General features: G+C 42.3%; 1 protein-coding gene and 1 long non-coding RNA gene across 4 annotated transcripts in view; one reads left to right on the top strand and one right to left on the bottom strand.

Moving 5' to 3' along the window:
• Positions 1-19,253, top strand: part of LOC125335723 (myosin-1B) — a 41,897-nt gene extending 22,644 nt beyond the window's left edge. Inside the window, exons 1-38 of one of the 2 annotated variants that reach the window (XM_048323562.1) lie at positions 1,128-1,331; positions 1,419-1,562; positions 1,654-1,810; positions 2,732-2,759; positions 2,858-2,972; positions 3,052-3,144; positions 3,243-3,306; positions 3,391-3,489; positions 3,595-3,698; positions 3,785-3,923; positions 5,111-5,229; positions 5,329-5,478; positions 6,097-6,267; positions 6,953-7,262; positions 7,903-7,979; positions 8,276-8,363; positions 8,450-8,567; positions 9,362-9,485; positions 9,565-9,701; positions 10,439-10,694; positions 11,291-11,533; positions 11,639-11,815; positions 11,901-12,046; positions 12,134-12,224; positions 12,313-12,702; positions 13,416-13,542; positions 14,095-14,213; positions 14,539-14,735; positions 15,118-15,301; positions 15,388-15,553; positions 15,725-15,849; positions 16,039-16,347; positions 16,449-16,652; positions 17,514-17,639; positions 17,734-17,904; positions 17,992-18,096; positions 18,363-18,458; positions 18,948-19,253. In XM_048323562.1, the coding sequence (XP_048179519.1) occupies positions 1,128-1,331; positions 1,419-1,562; positions 1,654-1,810; positions 2,732-2,759; positions 2,858-2,972; positions 3,052-3,144; positions 3,243-3,306; positions 3,391-3,489; positions 3,595-3,698; positions 3,785-3,923; positions 5,111-5,229; positions 5,329-5,478; positions 6,097-6,267; positions 6,953-7,262; positions 7,903-7,979; positions 8,276-8,363; positions 8,450-8,567; positions 9,362-9,485; positions 9,565-9,701; positions 10,439-10,694; positions 11,291-11,533; positions 11,639-11,815; positions 11,901-12,046; positions 12,134-12,224; positions 12,313-12,702; positions 13,416-13,542; positions 14,095-14,213; positions 14,539-14,735; positions 15,118-15,301; positions 15,388-15,553; positions 15,725-15,849; positions 16,039-16,347; positions 16,449-16,652; positions 17,514-17,639; positions 17,734-17,904; positions 17,992-18,096; positions 18,363-18,458; positions 18,948-19,100 (5,826 nt within the window). In that variant the 3' untranslated portion in view covers positions 19,101-19,253. Of the gene's footprint in view, positions 1-1,127; positions 1,332-1,418; positions 1,563-1,653; positions 1,811-2,731; positions 2,760-2,857; positions 2,973-3,051; positions 3,145-3,242; positions 3,307-3,390; positions 3,490-3,594; positions 3,699-3,784; positions 3,924-5,110; positions 5,230-5,328; positions 5,479-6,096; positions 6,268-6,952; positions 7,263-7,902; positions 7,980-8,275; positions 8,364-8,449; positions 8,568-9,361; positions 9,486-9,564; positions 9,702-10,438; positions 10,695-11,290; positions 11,534-11,638; positions 11,816-11,900; positions 12,047-12,133; positions 12,225-12,312; positions 12,703-13,415; positions 13,543-14,094; positions 14,214-14,538; positions 14,736-15,117; positions 15,302-15,387; positions 15,554-15,724; positions 15,850-16,038; positions 16,348-16,448; positions 16,653-17,513; positions 17,640-17,733; positions 17,905-17,991; positions 18,097-18,362; positions 18,459-18,947 lie in introns of those variants that run through there. The other variant, XM_048323563.1, reaches the window with a different exon arrangement.
• LOC125335736 overlaps positions 1,793-20,513 on the bottom strand; it is a 70,562-nt gene continuing 51,841 nt past the window's right edge. For both annotated transcript variants that reach the window (XR_007207527.1, XR_007207528.1), the window contains exons 5-10: positions 10,411-10,548; positions 8,676-8,729; positions 3,971-4,099; positions 3,765-3,868; positions 2,658-2,880; positions 1,793-1,870 (exon numbers count right to left, since the gene is read on the bottom strand). This is a non-coding gene — a long non-coding RNA (uncharacterized LOC125335736). The remainder of the gene's footprint in view (positions 1,871-2,657; positions 2,881-3,764; positions 3,869-3,970; positions 4,100-8,675; positions 8,730-10,410; positions 10,549-20,513) is intronic.

Below are 20,513 nucleotides of genomic sequence, written 5' to 3'. Positions count from 1 at the left end.
GAAACGTCAAACAAAACAATCAAAAGAAAATAGTTTAGTACTTTAAAAAGTTAATCTACTGACACATTACATACATATATTAATGTCTACTAACCTACTATATATATTATACTTTTTAATAGCATCATAAAGATATATTGTGATAACAGCATTCAGTGTCTATAAAATAACACAATATACAATATAGGTGTAATGTACATAACATAAACTAATATACTATAATACATAATAACATAATATATGCTGACATAGTATATACTAAGATATATAATATGGCAGTGTTATTCCTCCTAGGAATAGTTAGTATTATTCCTGTTAGGAATCTTGTAAGAAACTGTGAGATAATATAAGCAATGTTAATATTGTATGAAAAACTGGGACCATTTTTCAACCTCATGTGTTTATTTTGTGGAATTGTTCTTATTTGAGTTATAACATATTAATCAAGTGGAAAACCATGTCATTAGAGACAAAACCAGTCAGGAAATTGCACCCATTCATTTGAATTGATAGCACCAATTTAAGTCGTGAAGTCTGTCTTTGCCGAAGAAGGCAAAGAAATTTTTTTGTTGTAAAAAATATTCTTCCTTATATCTAATCTAAACTATTTCAATTGTGAGCCATTCCCCTTTGTTCTGTTGCTCCAGGCCCTTGTCTAAAGTTCCCCTTCGAGTCTCTTGGAACTCCTTTAGGTAATGAAAGGTTGCTAGAAGGTCTCGTTGGAGTCTTCTCTTCTCCAGGCTGAACTACCCCAGCTCTCCCAGCCTATTTCCAGAGCAGAGGGGCTCCATCCCCTGGAGCATCTCCATGGCCTCCTCTGGACTCACTCCAACAGCTCCATGTCCTTCCTGTGCTGGAGCCCCAAATACAAAAAGACAGAAAGCATTCTTCTGTGAATGCAATCGTCCAGTAGGACTAAAGATCTGACCACCAAAAAAACCACAAAAAAACCCAAAAAAAAAAGCAGAACAGAACTCTGAATTAGAAGGGGAAAAAAGGCAATCCAGTTGATACCTAAGCAAGAGCTATCTAATGTGCTATAGGAGTGTTTCTTCCATCATGCAGTATTTTAGTATCTTCTCCACCCTCACAGGTACTTGCTACATTACGTGTAGTAAGCAGCAGCCATGTCTACAGACGCTGAGATGGCCGTCTTTGGGGAGGCAGCTCCTTACCTCCGAAAGTCAGAGAAGGAGAGAATTGAGGCCCAGAACAAACCTTTTGATGCCAAGACCTCTGTCTTTGTGGTACATGCAAAGGAGTCCTATGTGAAGAGCACAATCCAGAGCAGGGAATCGGGCAAAGTCACTGTCAAGACTGAAGCGGGAGAGGTGGGTAAAATGCAAGATTTACAAAGAGCAGTTCATTCCCACTCTGGCTCTTAGCTGACATGCATGTACCTTCGTGCCTTCTGACAGACCCTGACCGTGAAGGAAGATCAAATCTTCTCCATGAACCCTCCCAAGTACGATAAAATCGAGGACATGGCCATGATGACCCACCTCCACGAACCCGCTGTGCTGTACAACCTCAAAGAGCGTTACGCAGCCTGGATGATCTACGTAAGTGGCAGCAGCAGCTTCCTTTGGGCAGCGGCAGGAAGTGCTGGGCCAGGCTCAGGGGAAGCCAACGTGCTGTGTCCCTTCCTTGCAGACCTACTCGGGTCTCTTCTGCGTCACCGTCAACCCCTACAAGTGGCTGCCGGTGTACAACCCGGAGGTGGTGTTGGCCTACCGAGGCAAGAAGCGCCAGGAGGCCCCTCCACACATCTTCTCCATCTCTGACAATGCCTATCAGTTCATGCTGACTGGTGAGTGGCTCTCATCATAAGCATCATATCAAAACTCTTCTGGTTTGTCTTGATAAAACTCTGTCATCAAAAATGAAATAGAATTATATGTTGCTGCTAGTTTTGATTCCACCTTTTCCATTCCTTTCTTTCTCTGTGCTATTGAGGTCCAAAGTGTTACCCATGATCAGGATTCCTTTGTCATGGGTCTTTACTCTCCCTTTCTCTAAAAGAATGCTCTAAAAGCAGTCTGTGTAGCAGAAAATTAAAACAATTTACTGTACGCAGGAGAAGGAAAAGACCATAGAGTGGAACAGAGAAGCAGCACATGGCTCTTCAAGGGTTTTCAATGGCAAAGCATTATAGAATCACAGAATGTTTTGTGCTGGAAGGGATCTTTGAAAATGTCATGGGCCTTCCCTATGACATTTGGAGGGACATTTTCCAGTAGATTGGGTTGCTCAAAGCTCTGTCCAAGCTGACCTTGAACACTTTTAGTCGTGGCATATTGGCTACATCTTTGGGCAACCTGTGGCTATGGCTCACCGCCATCATCATAAAATCTACGTTTTTGAGCCCAAAACTGTTGCCCCTGACTTGGTAAAAAGTCCTTCTCTGTCTTTCCACCACTCATTAACCATTTGGACATGGAGCCTTTGACTGTAACTCCTCCTTGCATGCAGCCTTCCAGCTAATTCCTTATCCATCTAGCAGTCCCCCCATCAAATCCATACCTCTCTAAGTTTGGGTCATAAGTGGTGTGAATATGTTTTGAGGTAAGAGTGCAAGTGCAAATTGCTTTGCAAGGAATTGAAGTGGAAAAAAAGACTTAGGAGTAAACAAAGAGGAAATGCAGGTTTTTTCTTACCATAACTTACATTCATTTTCAGTACTTTTGTGTTCTTCATTTACAATGTCTATTTGTTTCTGCCTCGTTCACAGATCGGGAGAACCAGTCCATCCTGATCACGTACGTACAGCCCCTGCGCGGGTCCCTGCGGGGCTGCCCGGTGCCAGGGGACCTCCTGCCTGACCACGCACCCTCTGCTTCTCTCTTGGCTCTGACAGCGGAGAATCCGGTGCCGGGAAGACTGTGAACACAAAGCGTGTCATCCAGTACTTTGCAACAATTGCAGCCAGTGGAGAGAAGAAGAAGGAGGAGCAAACGTCAGGCAAAATGCAGGTGAGGTCCCAGGGGTAGAAACCTGCGACTATCCAGGTTCCTGATGAACTAGGTCATGACAAGAAGACTTCTGTTTTAGGGGACACTAGAGGATCAAATCATCAGCGCCAACCCACTGCTGGAGGCCTTTGGAAATGCCAAGACCGTGAGGAACGACAACTCCTCACGCTTTGTAAGTCATTACTTGGGACAACTGTCAACACCAATTTGAATATCCCTGCTGTCTGGATTAGTAAAAGAGGTCTTGATTTACTTTCCTGCTGCTTTCAGGGTAAATTCATCAGAATCCACTTTGGTGCCACAGGCAAGCTGGCTTCTGCTGACATTGAAACATGTAAGACACCCTTCTGGCCTGATCCCCCTTCCCTCCAGCCTTCCCCACTTCTTGTGCTTGACTCTGTCCTACCATCCTTGCCAGATCTGCTGGAGAAGTCCAGAGTCACTTTCCAGCTCAAGGCGGAAAGAAGCTACCACATCTTTTATCAGATCATGTCCAACAAGAAGCCGGAGCTAATTGGTAGGAAGGAGCACTAACTCCTCCACACAAAGGTCATGGAACAACACTGAATTCCTTCCCGTGCCAATTGCATTTGACCTGTCTCGGTTTTGTCCTTCTTCTCAGAGATGTTACTGATCACCACCAACCCCTATGACTATCAGTACGTGAGTCAAGGTGAGATCACAGTTCCCAGCATTAACGACCAGGAAGAGCTGATGGCCACGGACGTAAGTAGCAGAAGTTCTCTTAGGTGAAGTTTCATTTCTCTGACCTTTAGCAGCTGGGGTACTTACCTTAATGACTCATTTGTTAGAGCGCCATTGACATCCTGGGCTTCACTCCAGATGAGAAAACAGCCATCTACAAGCTGACAGGGGCTGTCATGCACTATGGGAACCTAAAGTTCAAGCAGAAGCAGCGTGAGGAGCAGGCAGAGCCGGATGGCACCGAAGGTACCAGCACAACCCATCCCAGAGCACAGAGGATACCGAACACTCACTAAGTTAAAGGCAGCATGTCAGGGTCAGAATCATTGACTCAGCCTGTGCATTTCCCCAGTGCCAGTAATGCAGAATAGCAGTGGGTGTTAGCCAGAGGACTTCTCTGGAGGAACACAACTCAGCGGAACCTGCGGATTATTTTGAACAATGCAAAAAATTAGGTCCAGTGTCTCCTAAAGCATGCTTCTGTTGACTGTCAGAGTAGGAGGCAGGCAGAAGTAAAGCAAGCTTTGCTGCTGTCTTGAATGGAAGCTTCTCAGACCTGACACAGAACCAGGAGCAACTCTCAAGTACTAATGAATAATGATATAGTTATAGTGGAGTGGCCTGCATAAAACCACAGTGTGTGTATATATGTATATATATATGTATATACATATCTACAAAACTGAAATTTTCTTCTTGTTTCATCTTTCTAGTTATAAATGTGCCTTAAATGCCTAGTTGGAAATAACACATAAAATAAAAGCAGTTCAAAATTAGCATCTCTGTATATATCTTATGTAATGAGGTTTGGCAGCCTCACATTGAAGAACTCTGTAAATAGTACTGGTGCATGCTATCAGCTTCATTATGAGATGGGACAGGCAGCAAATTGGAAGGTGATGACAGAGTATATGCAGTGCTGTGGTGCTTGTGTTTGTTAACCCAGCTGCAGATAAAATGAGAGCTGGGAAAGACTTAATGTGTTTGATATTTATCCTTAGGGACAATATATGAAAGTTGTACAAGATATCCTATTCATACTTTTGGCATTTTACCTCACTAATCTACCTCTCTCTCTCTCCAATGACAGTAGAGTTTCACTGACTACAATTTTCAGTACAGTGTATTTCACCAACCACTTTCCTATTCTGCTTATTCAGAAATTGTGACTCTTTGATCTGCCATTTTCATGGCCCTTGCTCCTTTTGTCTGTCTAGTCTCTTGCATGTTCACTGTAAAGGTATTGCAATAATATTTACCTTTATTAATCATATAGATTAAATCAGAAAAAAATTAGCAAGTCAAGAAAAACTACAATATTTTAAAGAATGTGGTAAGGTATACGTGGCTTCTGCAGAAATAATTCTGAATTACTGCAAGATCGTTTCACTGGAGAGCTAATATCTGATCCTTCTCTATGCTTGTTTCCTTAGTTGCTGACAAGGCTGCCTACCTGATGGGTCTGAACTCAGCAGACCTGCTCAAGGCCCTCTGCTACCCCCGAGTCAAGGTGGGGAATGAATACGTGACCAAGGGTCAGACTGTGCAGCAGGTAAGAGACAAGTGATAATAGAAAAAAAAAGACTTGAATTAAAACTTTTGAACTTCCTCTTTTGCTGCAGATGGTAGATTTCCTTTAACCTTTTCTTAGGTATACAATTCAGTGGGTGCCCTGGCTAAGTCTGTGTTTGAGAAGATGTTCCTGTGGATGGTTGTTCGCATCAACCAGCAGCTGGATACGAAGCAGCCCAGGCAGTACTTCATTGGTGTCCTGGACATTGCTGGCTTTGAGATCTTTGATGTAAGAGGAGGAACTCCATAAATGTTTCCTGGAAGAGGCATTAAGAAATTGGAAAAATCTGGGGGTTGGGGTTTGCTCTATTTCAATTATGGGTTATTTTCATTTATTGCATAATCCTGCCTTTTACTCTAAGAATGGTACCCTTCTGGTTCTCATAACATGTAGTATGCCACAGGGCTGCAGATATTTGTAGATGGTTGTTGTTGCATGCAGAAGTGAAAATTGCATTGAAAACTGATAAATAATATCAGAGAGAGACTTTGAGGAAGTAATATGTGCCTTTTTAAAGTAAGATTTTGTTAATGCTGAAGCCAGATTTCCTCTGAATGCTTGGGAATAGACATGCAGTGTACACAGATTCAAACAAATAAAAAGCTGGACTTGGACTAAGCTCTGCAAATCTTTTCAGAGCTCAGAAATATGTTGAGACACTGCCAGGGCCTAAAAGGGTAGATATATTAGAGGATGGAATATGCCAGTCACCTGTCCAGTTCCAGCACTAGAAGTTCAAGATTCCAATCATGCAGACCCTAATGGGATAAGGATGAAGCCTATTGGAAGATGGAAAGTGTTCCTGGAACTGAAATTCACAAGTAAGTAAATCTTTGCTTTCTGCAGTTCAACAGCCTGGAGCAGCTGTGCATCAACTTCACCAATGAGAAACTGCAACAGTTCTTCAACCACCACATGTTTGTGCTGGAGCAGGAGGAGTACAAGAAGGAGGGAATTGAATGGGAGTTCATTGACTTTGGCATGGACCTGGCTGCCTGCATTGAGCTCATTGAGAAGGTTATTGGCCCCCACATACTTAATAGTTTTTCAGATGTAAAATGTAAAAAGAATCTTCTATGCTCTAATTAGACCATGCTAACCAGAGGCACTCACATTTAATGCAGCACGAACCAGGATTTTTTCTGGATTCCAAGCATTTCATATACATTTGTGTTTGTCTCTTATTTCACTGCCTGAGAGATTTTTTGCCTTATAGATATGATTTATGGAGCCAAAATTTCAGTCTTAGTCACTACACTGAAGTTCATACTCAAAGGTGTGTATTTTTTTAATGCATGCTGTGTAAGTAAATACATGGAGCAACCTCCATTTTAACATTTCTTAAGAAATTTTCTGTCTCATATTAAAGAAAGAGCATATAGGAAGTTTAAACTCTTTCTTATAGTTGAATGCTGCTCCTTTCACTCATTTTGCTTTCCACTTTCATCTAACATGTACAAAATTAATTTCTACATGTTAGATCTTTATTACATCACAACCCTGAATCTTATGGGGGAGCTTGTTTCTGTATAACTGGTGACATATCCACTAACAAAATGTCCTTTCTGGAGAAACATAAGATTACACATACTGAGGACAATTTTTTGGGATTATTTTTATCTTCCATTCCTCTTTCTTACATACATTGCCTCTGTTTCTTCCTTCCTTCCACACTTCCTTCATACGTTGCTGTTTCTCCCAGCCCATGGGCATCTTCTCCATCCTGGAAGAGGAGTGCATGTTCCCCAAGGCAACTGACACCTCTTTCAAGAACAAGCTCTATGACCAGCACCTGGGCAAGTCCAACAACTTCCAGAAGCCCAAGCCTGCCAAAGGCAAGGCTGAGGCCCACTTCTCCCTGGTGCACTATGCTGGCACAGTGGACTACAACATCACTGGCTGGTTGGAGAAGAACAAGGACCCTCTGAATGAAACTGTTGTGGGGCTGTACCAGAAATCATCCTTGAAGACCCTGGCTTTACTCTTTGCCTCTGCTGGTGCAGCAGAAGCAGGTGATTTCTTTGAAATCATTTCTACTAAAATTTACAGAAAAAGAAATTAGAATCTTGTGATAATAATTTGCAATAATATTTACATTTCTAAAATTGAAAACCCGAAACTTCATATCTTTTTGGATCTCAGTCTAATAAAGGATATTACAACTCCCTAGAGACCTTAGTATATCTGTAGGTTTTAGAATAAGACAGCTGTTCTAAAGCACTAAACCAGCATTCTCTAGCTGAGAAAGCAGATTTCTGAAATCTGGGCCATTCCCAAATACTTCAGGGAATACAATCAAATGTATCAACATGCTACTAAATTTATGCTTACTCTTAGATGTAAGGACACATAAACACTGCATTTGGTGTATTCACTAGCTTTTAATTTAGTTCCTCAAATATCTTTCTATGCAAAATGTTACATTTTATTTCCTGACAGCACTTTCTAAATTTCAGCTTGACGTCACTAGATTTCCTACTACTGTCGTCTGAAAAATTCAGGTCTCTTTTCATAACTTTAACCACTGTATGCATTTGCAAACTTTGATAGTATTTTTATTTTTGCTAGATTTTTAAAGATGAACACACAAGGTTTTTCAGATTCTGTGTGCTTTTGTTGTTCGCTTCTTTACAAAAGTGTATTACTTTTTAGAGAGCAGTGGTGGCAGTGGCAAGAAGGGCGCCAAGAAGAAAGGTTCTTCTTTCCAGACTGTTTCAGCTCTCTTCCGGGTACTGTAGAATAATCATTCTAAACTTACCACATTATGAAAAGAAAAACAGAAATTCAGTTCCAAAAAGCTTTATATTGATCTAATATATCTTTGTGTTCAGAAAGGATAAAATAATTTGCTTCTAGTAAAGAGGAATTCTTACTGAATCTTGGGAAGTGTTCTTTCAGAACTGCCCAAAAGTTCTGTAAAAAAAATTTACTGACTATGGTTATATTCTAGTGTTTTTATCTCCACCTAGTATTGAGATTGTATAAGTGACACTTTTAAACCTAAGGCTTTGTTCTTGCTCCTAAGGAAAATTTAAACAAGCTGATGGCTAACTTGAGAAGCACTCACCCCCATTTTGTGCGGTGCCTTATTCCTAATGAAACAAAAACACCCGGTAAGTTGTTAAAGTTCAGATGTGTGATATATCTGATCTTCTCTGTGCAGTAAAATGAAATACTATTTCATTCTGTGATTTATTAGGTGCCATGGAGCACGAGCTGGTGCTGCATCAGCTGCGCTGTAACGGCGTGCTGGAAGGGATCAGGATTTGCAGGAAAGGGTTCCCCAGCAGAATCCTCTATGCAGACTTTAAACAGAGGTCAGATCACGTCATCACCCTCCACCATATCCACAAATGCTGAATAATTTGCATTTCCTAGTTGTTTTAAAAACTGTGGGAGTTAGGGGAGAGGTTCACTGTACATACCTTTAGGTATACAAAGTCAATTGTCCAAGTTAGTCATCCGGTTTCTTTCTACAGCTATTGAGAAAAAAAGACATTTTAAAAGAGCTATTACTTATTCCTGTTCTTTATTCATATTCTGGTATGAGGTAAAGTATTTTTTAACCATACAGAAATTGACTACCTTAGGCACCTGGAGAACAAAGCAAGATGACTTTCACCTGTCAGCACAGACATGAATAAAGATACTAAAGGACATTCTAGACTAACTTGTTGGAAAACCAAATACAATGAAAGTATCTTGCTTCTTGTTCTGTATCAGCTGGAAAATACTCAGATAGTATGTACTGCCACTTTTTAGGACTGGGATTTGCTTCCCCTTGCCACATATTTTGTTCTTGTACATAAAGTTCTCATTTAGAAATAAGGCATTTAGATAACATGGCATGTGAAATATGTCAGCAGTTACCCAAGGAAATCAGTACCTATTCCGTGTCAAAAATCTTTGGACTAAGAGAAATGCACAGTTTTCCCTAAAAACATATTTACCCATGAAAGCATGATTTCTATTCAAGGAAGAGTTCAGATTTATTCAACTGTCTTCCACACTTGATCCCCCTCCAGAAAATCTTAACAATGGCATTGGCTAATACAGGTTTGATTGAGCTTCCAGGAATTTGACCTTCTCCATATTCTATTTCCTGCCACAGATACAAGGTGCTTAATGCCAGCGCCATCCCCGAGGGACAGTTCATCGATAGCAAGAAGGCTTCTGAGAAGCTCCTTGGCTCAATCGATGTGGACCACACCCAGTACAAATTTGGACACACCAAGGTACAAACCTCTCCATTCACTGAGTCCCTGGGCTTTGCTCTACCTGACAATGATGTGCTGCAACATTCCCTCTCCCAAGGTGTTCTTCAAAGCTGGGCTGCTGGGACTCTTGGAGGAGATGAGGGATGAGAAGCTGGCACAGCTCATCACCCGCACCCAGGCCATGTGCCGGGGTTACCTGATGAGGGTGGAGTTCAAGAAAATGATGGAGAGGAGGTAGATATTTACTTGGCCTGCTGGGCCAATCCTTGTCAAATACTAATGGGGTGAACAAAACTGAAAAGAAGTTGCTTTACAAAAATCTCATTTATTTCTCATTAATTCAGTTTGCCAATATGGATATATCCTGAAAATAGATGGAGCAGTGTAAAATCCCAGTTTAGGGAAACAAATAAATTTTTTTAACACTCTGTACTAATTTTTGCTGAATTCATTAAGTTACATTTTATATATGTATCCAGAAACTTGATATCTAGTTTACACTAATTAATTTAGGTGACTGCTAAAATAAAAAGAAACACATATTTCTATCACAAGAGAAGTGTCCTCTTCCCCTTGATAACTGTCATAAAAGAAATCAAGTCAACTTATGGAAGTGCTCCTTTTCATTGGCCATAAAAGTGAGCCAAACACCTGGACTCCAAAACTATCCATACAGGTTGATACTCTATGTAGTACTGGAAGGTTTTCTGCAGAAATACATATATTATATATAAAATGTGATCTAAATATTATTAAAAATATATATTTAATAATACATGATAAATGTTTTCTGCATAGAGATATACAGAACTATATATATACATTTATACTATATATAGATAACATATATATATACACAACTAAAAAGTATTATTGTAGAATTTCATGTTATACATATTAATATATACTGTTGAATAGGTTTTATAGACTTTAAAATACGTACCAAAATATGTTTTGTTATTACTTTTCAGGGAGTCCATCTTCTGCATCCAGTACAATGTCCGTGCATTCATGAATGTCAAACACTGGCCATGGATGAAGCTGTTCTTCAAGATCAAGCCCTTGCTGAAGAGTGCAGAGTCTGAGAAGGAGATGGCCAACATGAAACAAGAGTTTGAGAAAACCAAGGAAGAGCTTGCAAAGTCTGAGGCAAAGCGGAAGGAGCTGGAGGAGAAAATGGTGAAGCTTGTGCAGGAGAAAAATGACCTGCAGCTCCAAGTGCAGGCTGTGAGTACTGCTAAAGTTTTTGACTTGTAATATCCTATATAAAATCATCCAAAATGTCTCAGTAAAGACATATTATCCCAAAGTAGTGCTAGAAATATGCTTGTGGAACAGTGACCTTATCACAAAATTTTGCCAAAGCTAAACATCTAATTCATGCTCAGAAAATCTCTAGTGAAGAGTTGAACAGGAATTTCTCAGAAGAATGTTTGAGGGTTTAACATTCAGGTTTTAAAACACTATATCCTAAAAAATGTGCCTACCTGGCTCTCTGTAGTAGACCTCTATGCCAAAGATCTATTACTATTTCCAGTCCACAAAAATGCAATAGAAGTATAGTTATCAAAAGATACAATGAACAACGACACTATTGTCAAATTAACATTAAAGTTGAATGAAAATTAAAGACTTTAAGAATGTACGGTGATATTTTCCCTCATTTAGGGGATGGAGGCAGTCTAAAACATATACTCTTATATTATTAGGTTTTACCAACAAAGTAGATTGCAAAGCATCTTTGACAATATTATGTTGTTCCGTGAAAATCAGTAAGAAAAACTAAATAATTGAAAACTGTTTTGTTTAACTGAATCATGTAGGAAGCTGATGGTTTGGCTGATGCTGAGGAAAGGTGTGACCAGCTCATCAAAACCAAAATCCAGCTGGAAGCCAAAATTAAGGAGCTGACAGAGAGAGCGGAAGAAGAAGAAGAGATGAATGCTGAGCTGACAGCCAAGAAGAGGAAACTGGAGGATGAATGTTCAGAGCTGAAGAAAGATATTGATGACCTTGAGCTAACACTGGCCAAGGTGGAGAAGGAAAAACACGCCACCGAAAACAAGGTATGAGGCAGAACCTGTCACTCGCACTCCAGAAAAGAGCCCAGTCCTATTACAGGACTTTTATATCTACTTCCTTTATTTACACTTCCTCCCTTCTTCTCAAAGGTGAAAAACCTGACGGAGGAGATGGCAGCACTGGATGAGACTATTGTGAAGCTGACAAAAGAGAAGAAAGCCCTCCAAGAGGCCCATCAGCAAACGCTGGATGACCTGCAGGCAGAAGAAGACAAAGTCAATACACTGACCAAGGCCAAGACCAAGCTGGAGCAGCAAGTGGACGATGTAAGCACACAGATGTAGAGCAGGAACAGCACAGGTATGGAGTCCGACCTGGCTGGGAGAGCACTGATGGTCTTGTTGTGTTTAGCTGGAAGGGTCCCTGGAGCAAGAGAAGAAACTGCGCATGGACCTGGAGAGAGCTAAGAGGAAACTGGAAGGAGACCTGAAGCTGGCCCAGGACAGCATCATGGATTTGGAGAATGATAAGCAGCAGCTGGAGGAGAAACTGAAGAAGTAAGTGTGGCTGTGGGACACCTGAGTGCTGGGCTGGAGCACTTGTGTTATTTCTTTGAGCTCTAACACGGTTCACTTTGCCCAAAGGAAAGACTTTGAAATCAGCCAGATCCAGAGCAAAACTGAGGATGAACAAGCCCTGGGCATGCAACTTCAGAAGAAGATCAAGGAGCTGCAGGCAAGTCTCTGTTCCTTCCCCTCCCTTGCTCAGGCTCAGCTCAGGCAGGAGGAGGGCACGGGTGTGAAGGGTCCCTGCTGTTCTCCAGGCCCGTATTGAGGAGCTGGAGGAGGAGATTGAGGCAGAGCGAACCTCTCGCGCTAAAGCAGAGAAGCATCGGGCTGACCTGTCGAGGGAGCTGGAGGAGATCAGCGAGCGCCTGGAAGAAGCAGGAGGGGCGACAGCAGCTCAGATTGAGATGAACAAGAAGCGCGAGGCAGAATTCCAGAAGATGCGGCGTGACCTGGAAGAGGCCACGCTGCAGCACGAAGCCACGGCTGCCGCCCTGCGCAAGAAGCACGCGGACAGCACCGCTGAGCTGGGGGAGCAGATCGACAACCTGCAACGCGTGAAGCAGAAGCTGGAGAAGGAGAAGAGTGAGCTGAAGATGGAGATTGATGACTTGGCCAGCAACATGGAGTCTGTCTCCAAAGCCAAGGTACACAAATATTTCTGCTCATTAATTCAAACATAACCAAGTAGTTATATTTTAACACAGAAATTTTAGTTAGTCATATTTTAGAATAAATGATTGCACTTTGCAACATGTATGTTTGTTTAAAAAGTTCAGTATTATTTTAGTAATTTTTGTATCCTTTGCATGAGAGCTAAAAAATTTGAGCTGTAACACCTAACCTAAGGAACTCTGGGGAACTTACTGCTTCGTTCAGAATATTACAAAATGAGAGGCACTCACCCTATTGCTTTTTAATTTTTTCTAAAATAGAAATTACTCCTAGAATAGAAATTGACCTTTCCTTTTTATTCCTATTTTTCTTTTCCTTCCTTTAATACTTCAGTGATACAATCTCTAAGAGACAAACAGAATTTAAAATTATTTCTTCATTTTACAGTGTCCCATCATTCTTGTTATCTATTGAAAATATATTAGTGTACATTAATAAATTATAGAATCATGGAATGGTTTGAGTTTGAAGGAACCTTAGCGATCATCTCGTTTCATCCCTCCTGCAATGGGCAGGGAATATACAAATGCTGGAACTGGGGGCACAAACTTCCTAGTAATATATATCAGTTAACTGAGAAATTTTGGCTTCTGAATCATTCTTTTTTCCTTCATAAGATTTCATATTCTCACAAATTATGTGTTGAGCCACCAATCATTTTTCCTTCTGTTCTTCATGCGAACAGGCAAATCTGGAGAAGATGTGTCGCTCCCTAGAAGATCAGCTCAGTGAGATTAAGACAAAGGAGGAGGAACAGCAGCGCATAATTAACGACCTTAGTACTCAGAGAGCTCGGCTACAAACAGAATCTGGTAAGACATTTGTGTTTTTAAGAGAACACTGTATATTATCTGGGTCCTTTAAAAAAAAGGTAAAAAATCACCTGGGGTCTTGGAGGATTGAACATGAACTAAATTGAACCTGAGCCAAAAATGTGTTTTTGAGATGAAGACAGCAAACAGGACCCTGAGAGAATCATGAATTGCATTAGGAGAAGCACTGCCAATGGGTTAGCAGAGAGTGATCATTCCCCCTACTCAGCACTCATGAGGCCACGCCTGGATTGCTTGGCCTTGTTAAACCTCCTGAGATTCCCATGGGCTATAATCCCTCTGGATGGCACTGTAGTTCTCATTCTGTAAACTCAAGGCTTAATGCAAACACAGAGTAAGGCTATTTGGATTTTACATGACAGGTCATTTCTAGCCTCGGAGATAAATGTGGGTAGGTATCAGTGATTAGAATCCATGAAGGAAGTAAAATTTTGTTTAACGCAAAATATATTTATGTGGTCATTTATTATCAAGATTAACACTTCTACCTAAGTCATAACAAGGTTTCTTTACTCATCTGAATTCTCCCAGGTGAATATTCACGCCAGGTAGATGAGAAAGATGCTCTAATTTCTCAGCTGTCAAGAGGCAAACAGGCTTTTACCCAACAGATTGAGGAACTCAAAAGGCACTTAGAGGAAGAGATAAAGGTAAGAAGGCTCTACAAATTCTGAGTTGTCCATTGCATTGGATTCCTTCTGCTTAGGAGGAGCTTCAGATACATATGAAATCACAGAATCAACAAGATGAAAGGGAGGAAAAAAACACTTAGGTAATACAGTGCAAGCCTTCCCATACCAGTTTTGTTGCCCCTTCCCTGCAGTCTATATATTAATTGTTTTGCAGATTCCCAGACCTTCCATTTTCATTCAGTAGTTTGCCATTACTCAGAGCAAAATTAGTGCCCATCAGCACTTCAGTCAGGACATTTCCAAGGATATTTCCATTCATGGTCACATTACTATTGTTCTCAAGGCCAAGAACGCCCTGGCCCACGCCCTGCAGTCCGCTCGCCACGACTGTGACTTGCTCCGGGAACAATATGAGGAGGAGCAGGAGGCCAAGGGGGAGCTGCAGCGTGCCCTGTCCAAGGCCAACAGCGAAGTGGCCCAGTGGAGAACCAAATACGAGACGGACGCGATTCAGCGCACGGAGGAGCTCGAGGAGGCCAAGTACGTGGGGGAAGCAGGATGGCAAATGATGGGAGAAACTGGTCAAGGGAAATTGGAATCTCTGAGAGTGGGTTAACACAAGAATGGGATGAAGGCAAGGATATACTGTCTTTGTAAATAAGGGGAGAGAGGAAGGGAAAGACAGAGTGTAGATTGGAAGAGAAAACATAGGCTTTAGGGCTAGAAATGCTAAGACAGGCCTAATACTCTGTAAGTGGTAAGACACAGAAGTGATAGATCTTGCTGTCTGCATGCAGTCATGGACAATAAACACCACTGTGGAAAGCATTTGGATCAAAACCTCCAAAATAACCAACTCATGACAGTACAAAACTCATGCCCTTCCAAGCCCTAACGTGGCACTGTGCTTCTCTCCTCCCAGGAAGAAGCTGGCACAGCGCCTGCAGGATGCAGAGGAACATGTTGAGGCTGTCAATGCCAAATGTGCCTCCCTGGAAAAGACAAAGCAGAGGCTGCAGAATGAAGTGGAGGACCTGATGATTGACGTGGAGAGATCCAATGCTGCCTGCGCTGCTCTGGATAAGAAGCAGAAGAACTTTGACAAGGTCTTTTGGCCTCCAGCACCAGGACTCCTGGCCAGAGCATTCCCCCATGACTGCCACATCCCTACTCACACCCCGTTTCTCTTCAGATCCTGGCAGAATGGAAGCAGAAGTATGAGGAAACGCAGGCTGAGCTGGAGGCCTCGCAGAAGGAGTCGCGCTCTCTGAGCACGGAGCTGTTCAAGATGAAGAATGCCTATGAGGAGTCCTTGGACCACCTGGAAACAATGAAGCGGGAGAACAAGAACCTGCAGCGTAAGTCCCTGGCCCTCTGCTCCTCACTGGGCTTTCTCACTATCAGCCATTACCACCATTGTTCATGGGTCTGTGCCTGCAGGTCTGCAAAGATGCCTGTCACCTTGGTGGGACAGGGCCCTTGCCATTCTGCTCTGTGCCTGACCATGCCAATGATCCTTGTTTCCACAGAGGAGATTTCTGACCTCACGGAGCAGATTGCTGAGCAAGGAAAGGCGATTCATGAGCTGGAGAAAGTCAAGAAGCAGGTTGAGCAGGAGAAATCTGAAATCCAGGCAGCTCTGGAAGAGGCTGAGGTACACAGCATTGTTTATTGCTCTCTTAAGTGTCTAGGATCGCTATCTTGTTTACCTCATTCCCAGACAAAAGAGGAGAAGAGGTCTTTGAAAAGTAGAGATATTATCTAAACATAGCACTCTTTTTTACTCAGAGCTTCAGGTTCAACATTTGTCATATGAAAAGTATTCTTATTTTTTCTTGTCCAGGCCTCCCTGGAACATGAAGAGGGGAAGATCCTGCGCCTGCAGCTTGAGCTCAACCAAGTGAAGTCTGAGATTGACAGGAAGATAGCAGAGAAAGATGAGGAGATTGAACAACTGAAGAGAAACCACCTCCGAGTCGTGGACTCCATGCAGAGCACGCTGGATGCTGAGATCAGGAGCAGGAATGAAGCCCTGAGGCTGAAGAAGAAGATGGAGGGAGACCTGAATGAAATAGAAATCCAGCTGAGCCATGCCAACCGCCAGGCTGCAGAGGCACAGAAGAACCTGAGAAATACACAGGGAGTCCTCAAGGTCTGTTGAACAGAAATTGCCAACAGAGAAATATCTTAGTTGATACTTTCAGTCCACAACAGCTCTAAATATGCTTATGATTTCTTTCAATGGCTCTACAGGACACTCAGATCCATCTGGATGATGCTCTCAGGTCACAGGAGGACCTGAAGGAGCAGGTGGCCATGGTGGAGCGCAGGGCAAACCTGCTGCAGGCTGAAGTTGAGGAGCTGCGGGCAGCCCTGGAGCAGACGGAGCGGTCGAGAAAAGTGGCTGAGCAGGAATTAATGGATGCCAGTGAGCGTGTGCAGCTCCTCCATACCCAGGTGAGGTCATTTGGTGAGAAATGGCACTCTCAGTAAGTGGGAGAACACTTTTATGCTTTATTCCAGTCACCACTGGAGGCTCAACTAGGAGGAAGGCAGTCCTTTTTTCTGAAGTATTCATCATGGTACTAAAAGAGATCTTTGCTGAAAAAATGTGGGCACTGGTTGTTTTCCCATGTTGCATACAATGACACCCATGCTTCTGCCTTACTTGTGTCCTCAGACACTTTATTCACGTGGACATGCCAGGTTCTCTGAGCAGTCAGGGAATGGAACTCTGAGACCACAGCAACATTCATTCTTTGTCAGCTGAAATACAGCACTGAGGAATCCTCATGTACTTTTTTACTAGCAAGAAAGTGGGGATGAACTCCTGGCTCTGATTTAGCATTTATCAAGCAGAGTTTGACACGAGCTATGTGTCATAAGAGCCATTGAGCAGTCAGGTGCTGAAATCTGTGGAAAGTGTGCAGTTTCAAGTGATGAAATGATTCTGGAAGGGATTCATCCCACCTACATTCAAAATTTTTCCTCTTTTCAGTTGTTGAGAGTGGATTACTCTTCCCTAATGCTGAAGAGGAAGTCATTTCATTGACTTCCCTAACTCTATTTTTGTTGCTTTCCGTGGATGAGATGTGGTACACATTATATTTCTGAGCACTTTCTCATATTAATAAAATTAATTGTTGGGGGAAAAAAACCAAAACAAAATGTTTTTTCCCCAGTGATAAGAAATTTTACTAGAAAAATCTCTGGTATTGATTTTTCACACAATTATGTCTTAAATTATTGAAAATCCTGTAATGTTCTTGATTTCAAATAATGAACTTACAAAAACAAACTTCTGACGCTGCTCAACAGAACACCAGCTTGATCAACACCAAGAAGAAGCTGGAAACAGACATTGCCCAAATCCAGGGTGAAATGGAAGATACCATCCAGGAAGCCCGCAATGCTGAGGAGAAGGCCAAGAAGGCCATCACAGATGTGAGTTGGACATTCCTGGCATTGCTGATGGTGAATGTCCTGTCCCCCAAATATCTGCAGCCCCAAAATGGCTTTGCCCCTTTGCTCTGATCAGGCGGCCATGATGGCAGAAGAGCTGAAGAAGGAGCAGGACACCAGTGCCCACCTGGAGAGGATGAAGAAGAACCTGGACCAGACGGTGAAGGACCTGCAGCACCGTCTGGAAGAGGCCGAGCAGCTGGCACTGAAGGGAGGGAAGAAGCAGATCCAGAAGCTGGAGGCCAGGGTGGGTAGGGCTGGGGTTGTGGGTGAGTGAGGCTGTCCTTGGAGAGACATTGCCAGGGAAGCTGCAGGGATGGGCTTGTCCTTGCAGGTGCGGGAGCTGGAAGGGGAGGTTGATGCTGAGCAGAAGCGCAGCGCTGAAGCCGTGAAGGGTGTGCGCAAGTACGAGCGGAGGGTGAAGGAACTGACCTACCAGGTAGGCAGGAAGCTTCTTTGTGTTGATACATTCTTATTCCCAGAACCCAAAATAAGGCCCTGAGGGATTTCTCTCTGTCCTGAGTCACACGTAGAAAAAGGAGAATAATGAAAGCACCAGAAGATGACTTTGTTTCTGGTCATGTTAGGAAGATCCAGCTTATCACTTCTGTCTGACTGGTCAGCAATGTCAATTAGAAATGTTACTCTCTATTTCATGCAGAGAAGGGTAAAAGAGATGCTTCTCTATCTTGTCGTTCTCTTTAGTCTGAGGAAGACAGGAAAAATGTTCTCAGGCTGCAGGATCTGGTGGACAAACTGCAAACTAAAGTGAAAGCTTACAAGAGACAAGCTGAGGAGGCTGTGAGTATCACTGTGTTCAGACAGTCTTTATCAAGGTGGAAGTGGAATTCTGTGTCGATGTTTTACCCTGTGTAGCTCTGTTTGAATGCAGCTTAGCATCGTGGTAGTAGGTCTCTGCTTCCTTTCACTTGCTTTATTTAATATTTTCACCTAGCAGAAAAAAAAAAAATTGTAATATATAATTTTAAAGCAGTAAATAACTGAAAGATGATTTAATGGCAGTAACTGTAATTATCTATAATTATTCAAAAATTCCAAAGTGCACTAGCACTTCATATCCAGAGCTGGACTTTTGGTATGTCTTACTGACCATTTAAATGTTTAGCTTGGATTCCCCCTAGAAATATTAGAGATAATTACATACTAATTCATAATCTTAGGGGTTAATCTTTTTTTTAATTATTCAAAGTGAAAATGCCGCAGCATGTACAGGGCAGTGTTACAGTAGAATTGTTTTAAAACCTATTTTATGTTTCTTCCTATCCCCAGGAGGAGCTGTCCAACGTCAACCTGTCCAAGTTCCGCAAGATCCAGCATGAGCTGGAGGAAGCCGAGGAGCGGGCTGACATTGCAGAGTCACAGGTCAACAAGCTCCGAGCGAAGAGCCGGGAAATGGGCAAGAAGGCAGAAAGTGAAGAGTAAATGCCTTCCGTGCTGTAAAGTGAGAGAATTGCACAAAATGTGACATTCTATCACTTCTATTTTGTAATCACTGCTTTGTCGGTAATTAATCTATAGATGAGTAATGCCTACATAATAAAAATTGTAGAGTTTATGCCATGTAAATAATGAGAAGTTCAGTGTTGCATTTTAATCATTACCCTGAATTCTTCTAGGGTTTACATTTTTCCTTGCTTACTTAAACTTATTTATTCAATTAAAAATCTTGCTTCAGGTATTTTCAAAGTGTTTCAGCCACTTTTAAAGTGGTCTAATCAGACATCCTCCTTTGTTCTCAACAGGAAATTTCATCTAATATTTCCTTAGCTGAGAAAATCATTATTTCTCTGAAAAATAATGTCATTATCCCTTATAACTGTTGCTTTAGGAATACAATAGATATCTCAAATGTTCTGCCCAAAGAATAAGAACTTACTACACCTTCCTTCCTAATCCCACTTAATCTTTGATTATTATTTTAATTCTTGTGTCTTCTTTGCAAGAAGATCTTAGTTCAAGTTAAACTTCTTCAATCGTTCAAGCCACTTTGGAACATAATTTAGAGGACATTTAAACCTAAAATGAGATCCACTTTCAACTGTTGTTCATGAAAGTAATGTGCAAACCAACATTCCCAGGGCAGCATAGCCAGCAACATCATATAGTCAGTCAGCCATTGTCTATATTCTGTTTGCAAAACTATCCTGAATCTTCTAAACTGTTCAGGCAGACACTTACCTCCTGTGATGTTTCCAGCATAATCCGGATAACTTTGCCCAACATGGCCTCACTGAAAATGTGGGGTTTCATTCTTTGTGGATATCAGTAAACATCAGAGAAATCCGTGATCTCCTCTTAAAAACCACATTAATCGTTCAGTGTCGTTTCAAGCAAATGCACCCCAAGCAATCTATTAACAAGAACCTGGGTTACTCTCATCTCCTGGGATGGGCTGTAACATCAGAGACACCTTCTACTAGACCAGGTTGCTCCAAGCCCCATCCAACCTGGCCTCAAACACTTCCAGGGATGGGACAGCCACAGCTTCTCTGGGCAACCTGTGCCAGGGCCTCCCCACCCTCACAGGGAAGAACTTCTTCCTAATATCTGATCTAAACCTACTCTCTTTCAGTGTGAAGCCATTCCCCCTTGCCCTATCACTCCAGGCCCTTGTAAAAAAGTACCTCTCCAGCTCTTCTGGAGCCTCTTTAGGCACTGGAAGGGGCTCTGAGGTCTCTCTGGAGCCTTCTCTTCTTGAAGTGAACACCCCCAACTCTCCCAGCCTGGCTCCAGAGCAGAGGGGCTCCAGCCCTTGGAGAATCTCCATGCCTCTTCTGGACTGGCTGCAGTATCTCCGCATCCTTCCTGTGCTGGGCCCCAGGGCTGGGGCAGCTC

Source organism: Corvus hawaiiensis, chromosome 19 (assembly GCF_020740725.1).
Source record: "Corvus hawaiiensis isolate bCorHaw1 chromosome 19, bCorHaw1.pri.cur, whole genome shotgun sequence".
In the NCBI taxonomy this organism is placed as follows: Eukaryota; Metazoa; Chordata; class Aves; order Passeriformes; family Corvidae; genus Corvus; species Corvus hawaiiensis.
Note: the sequence above shows the minus strand (reverse complement) of the source record. Positions and strands in the feature narration are given on the sequence as shown.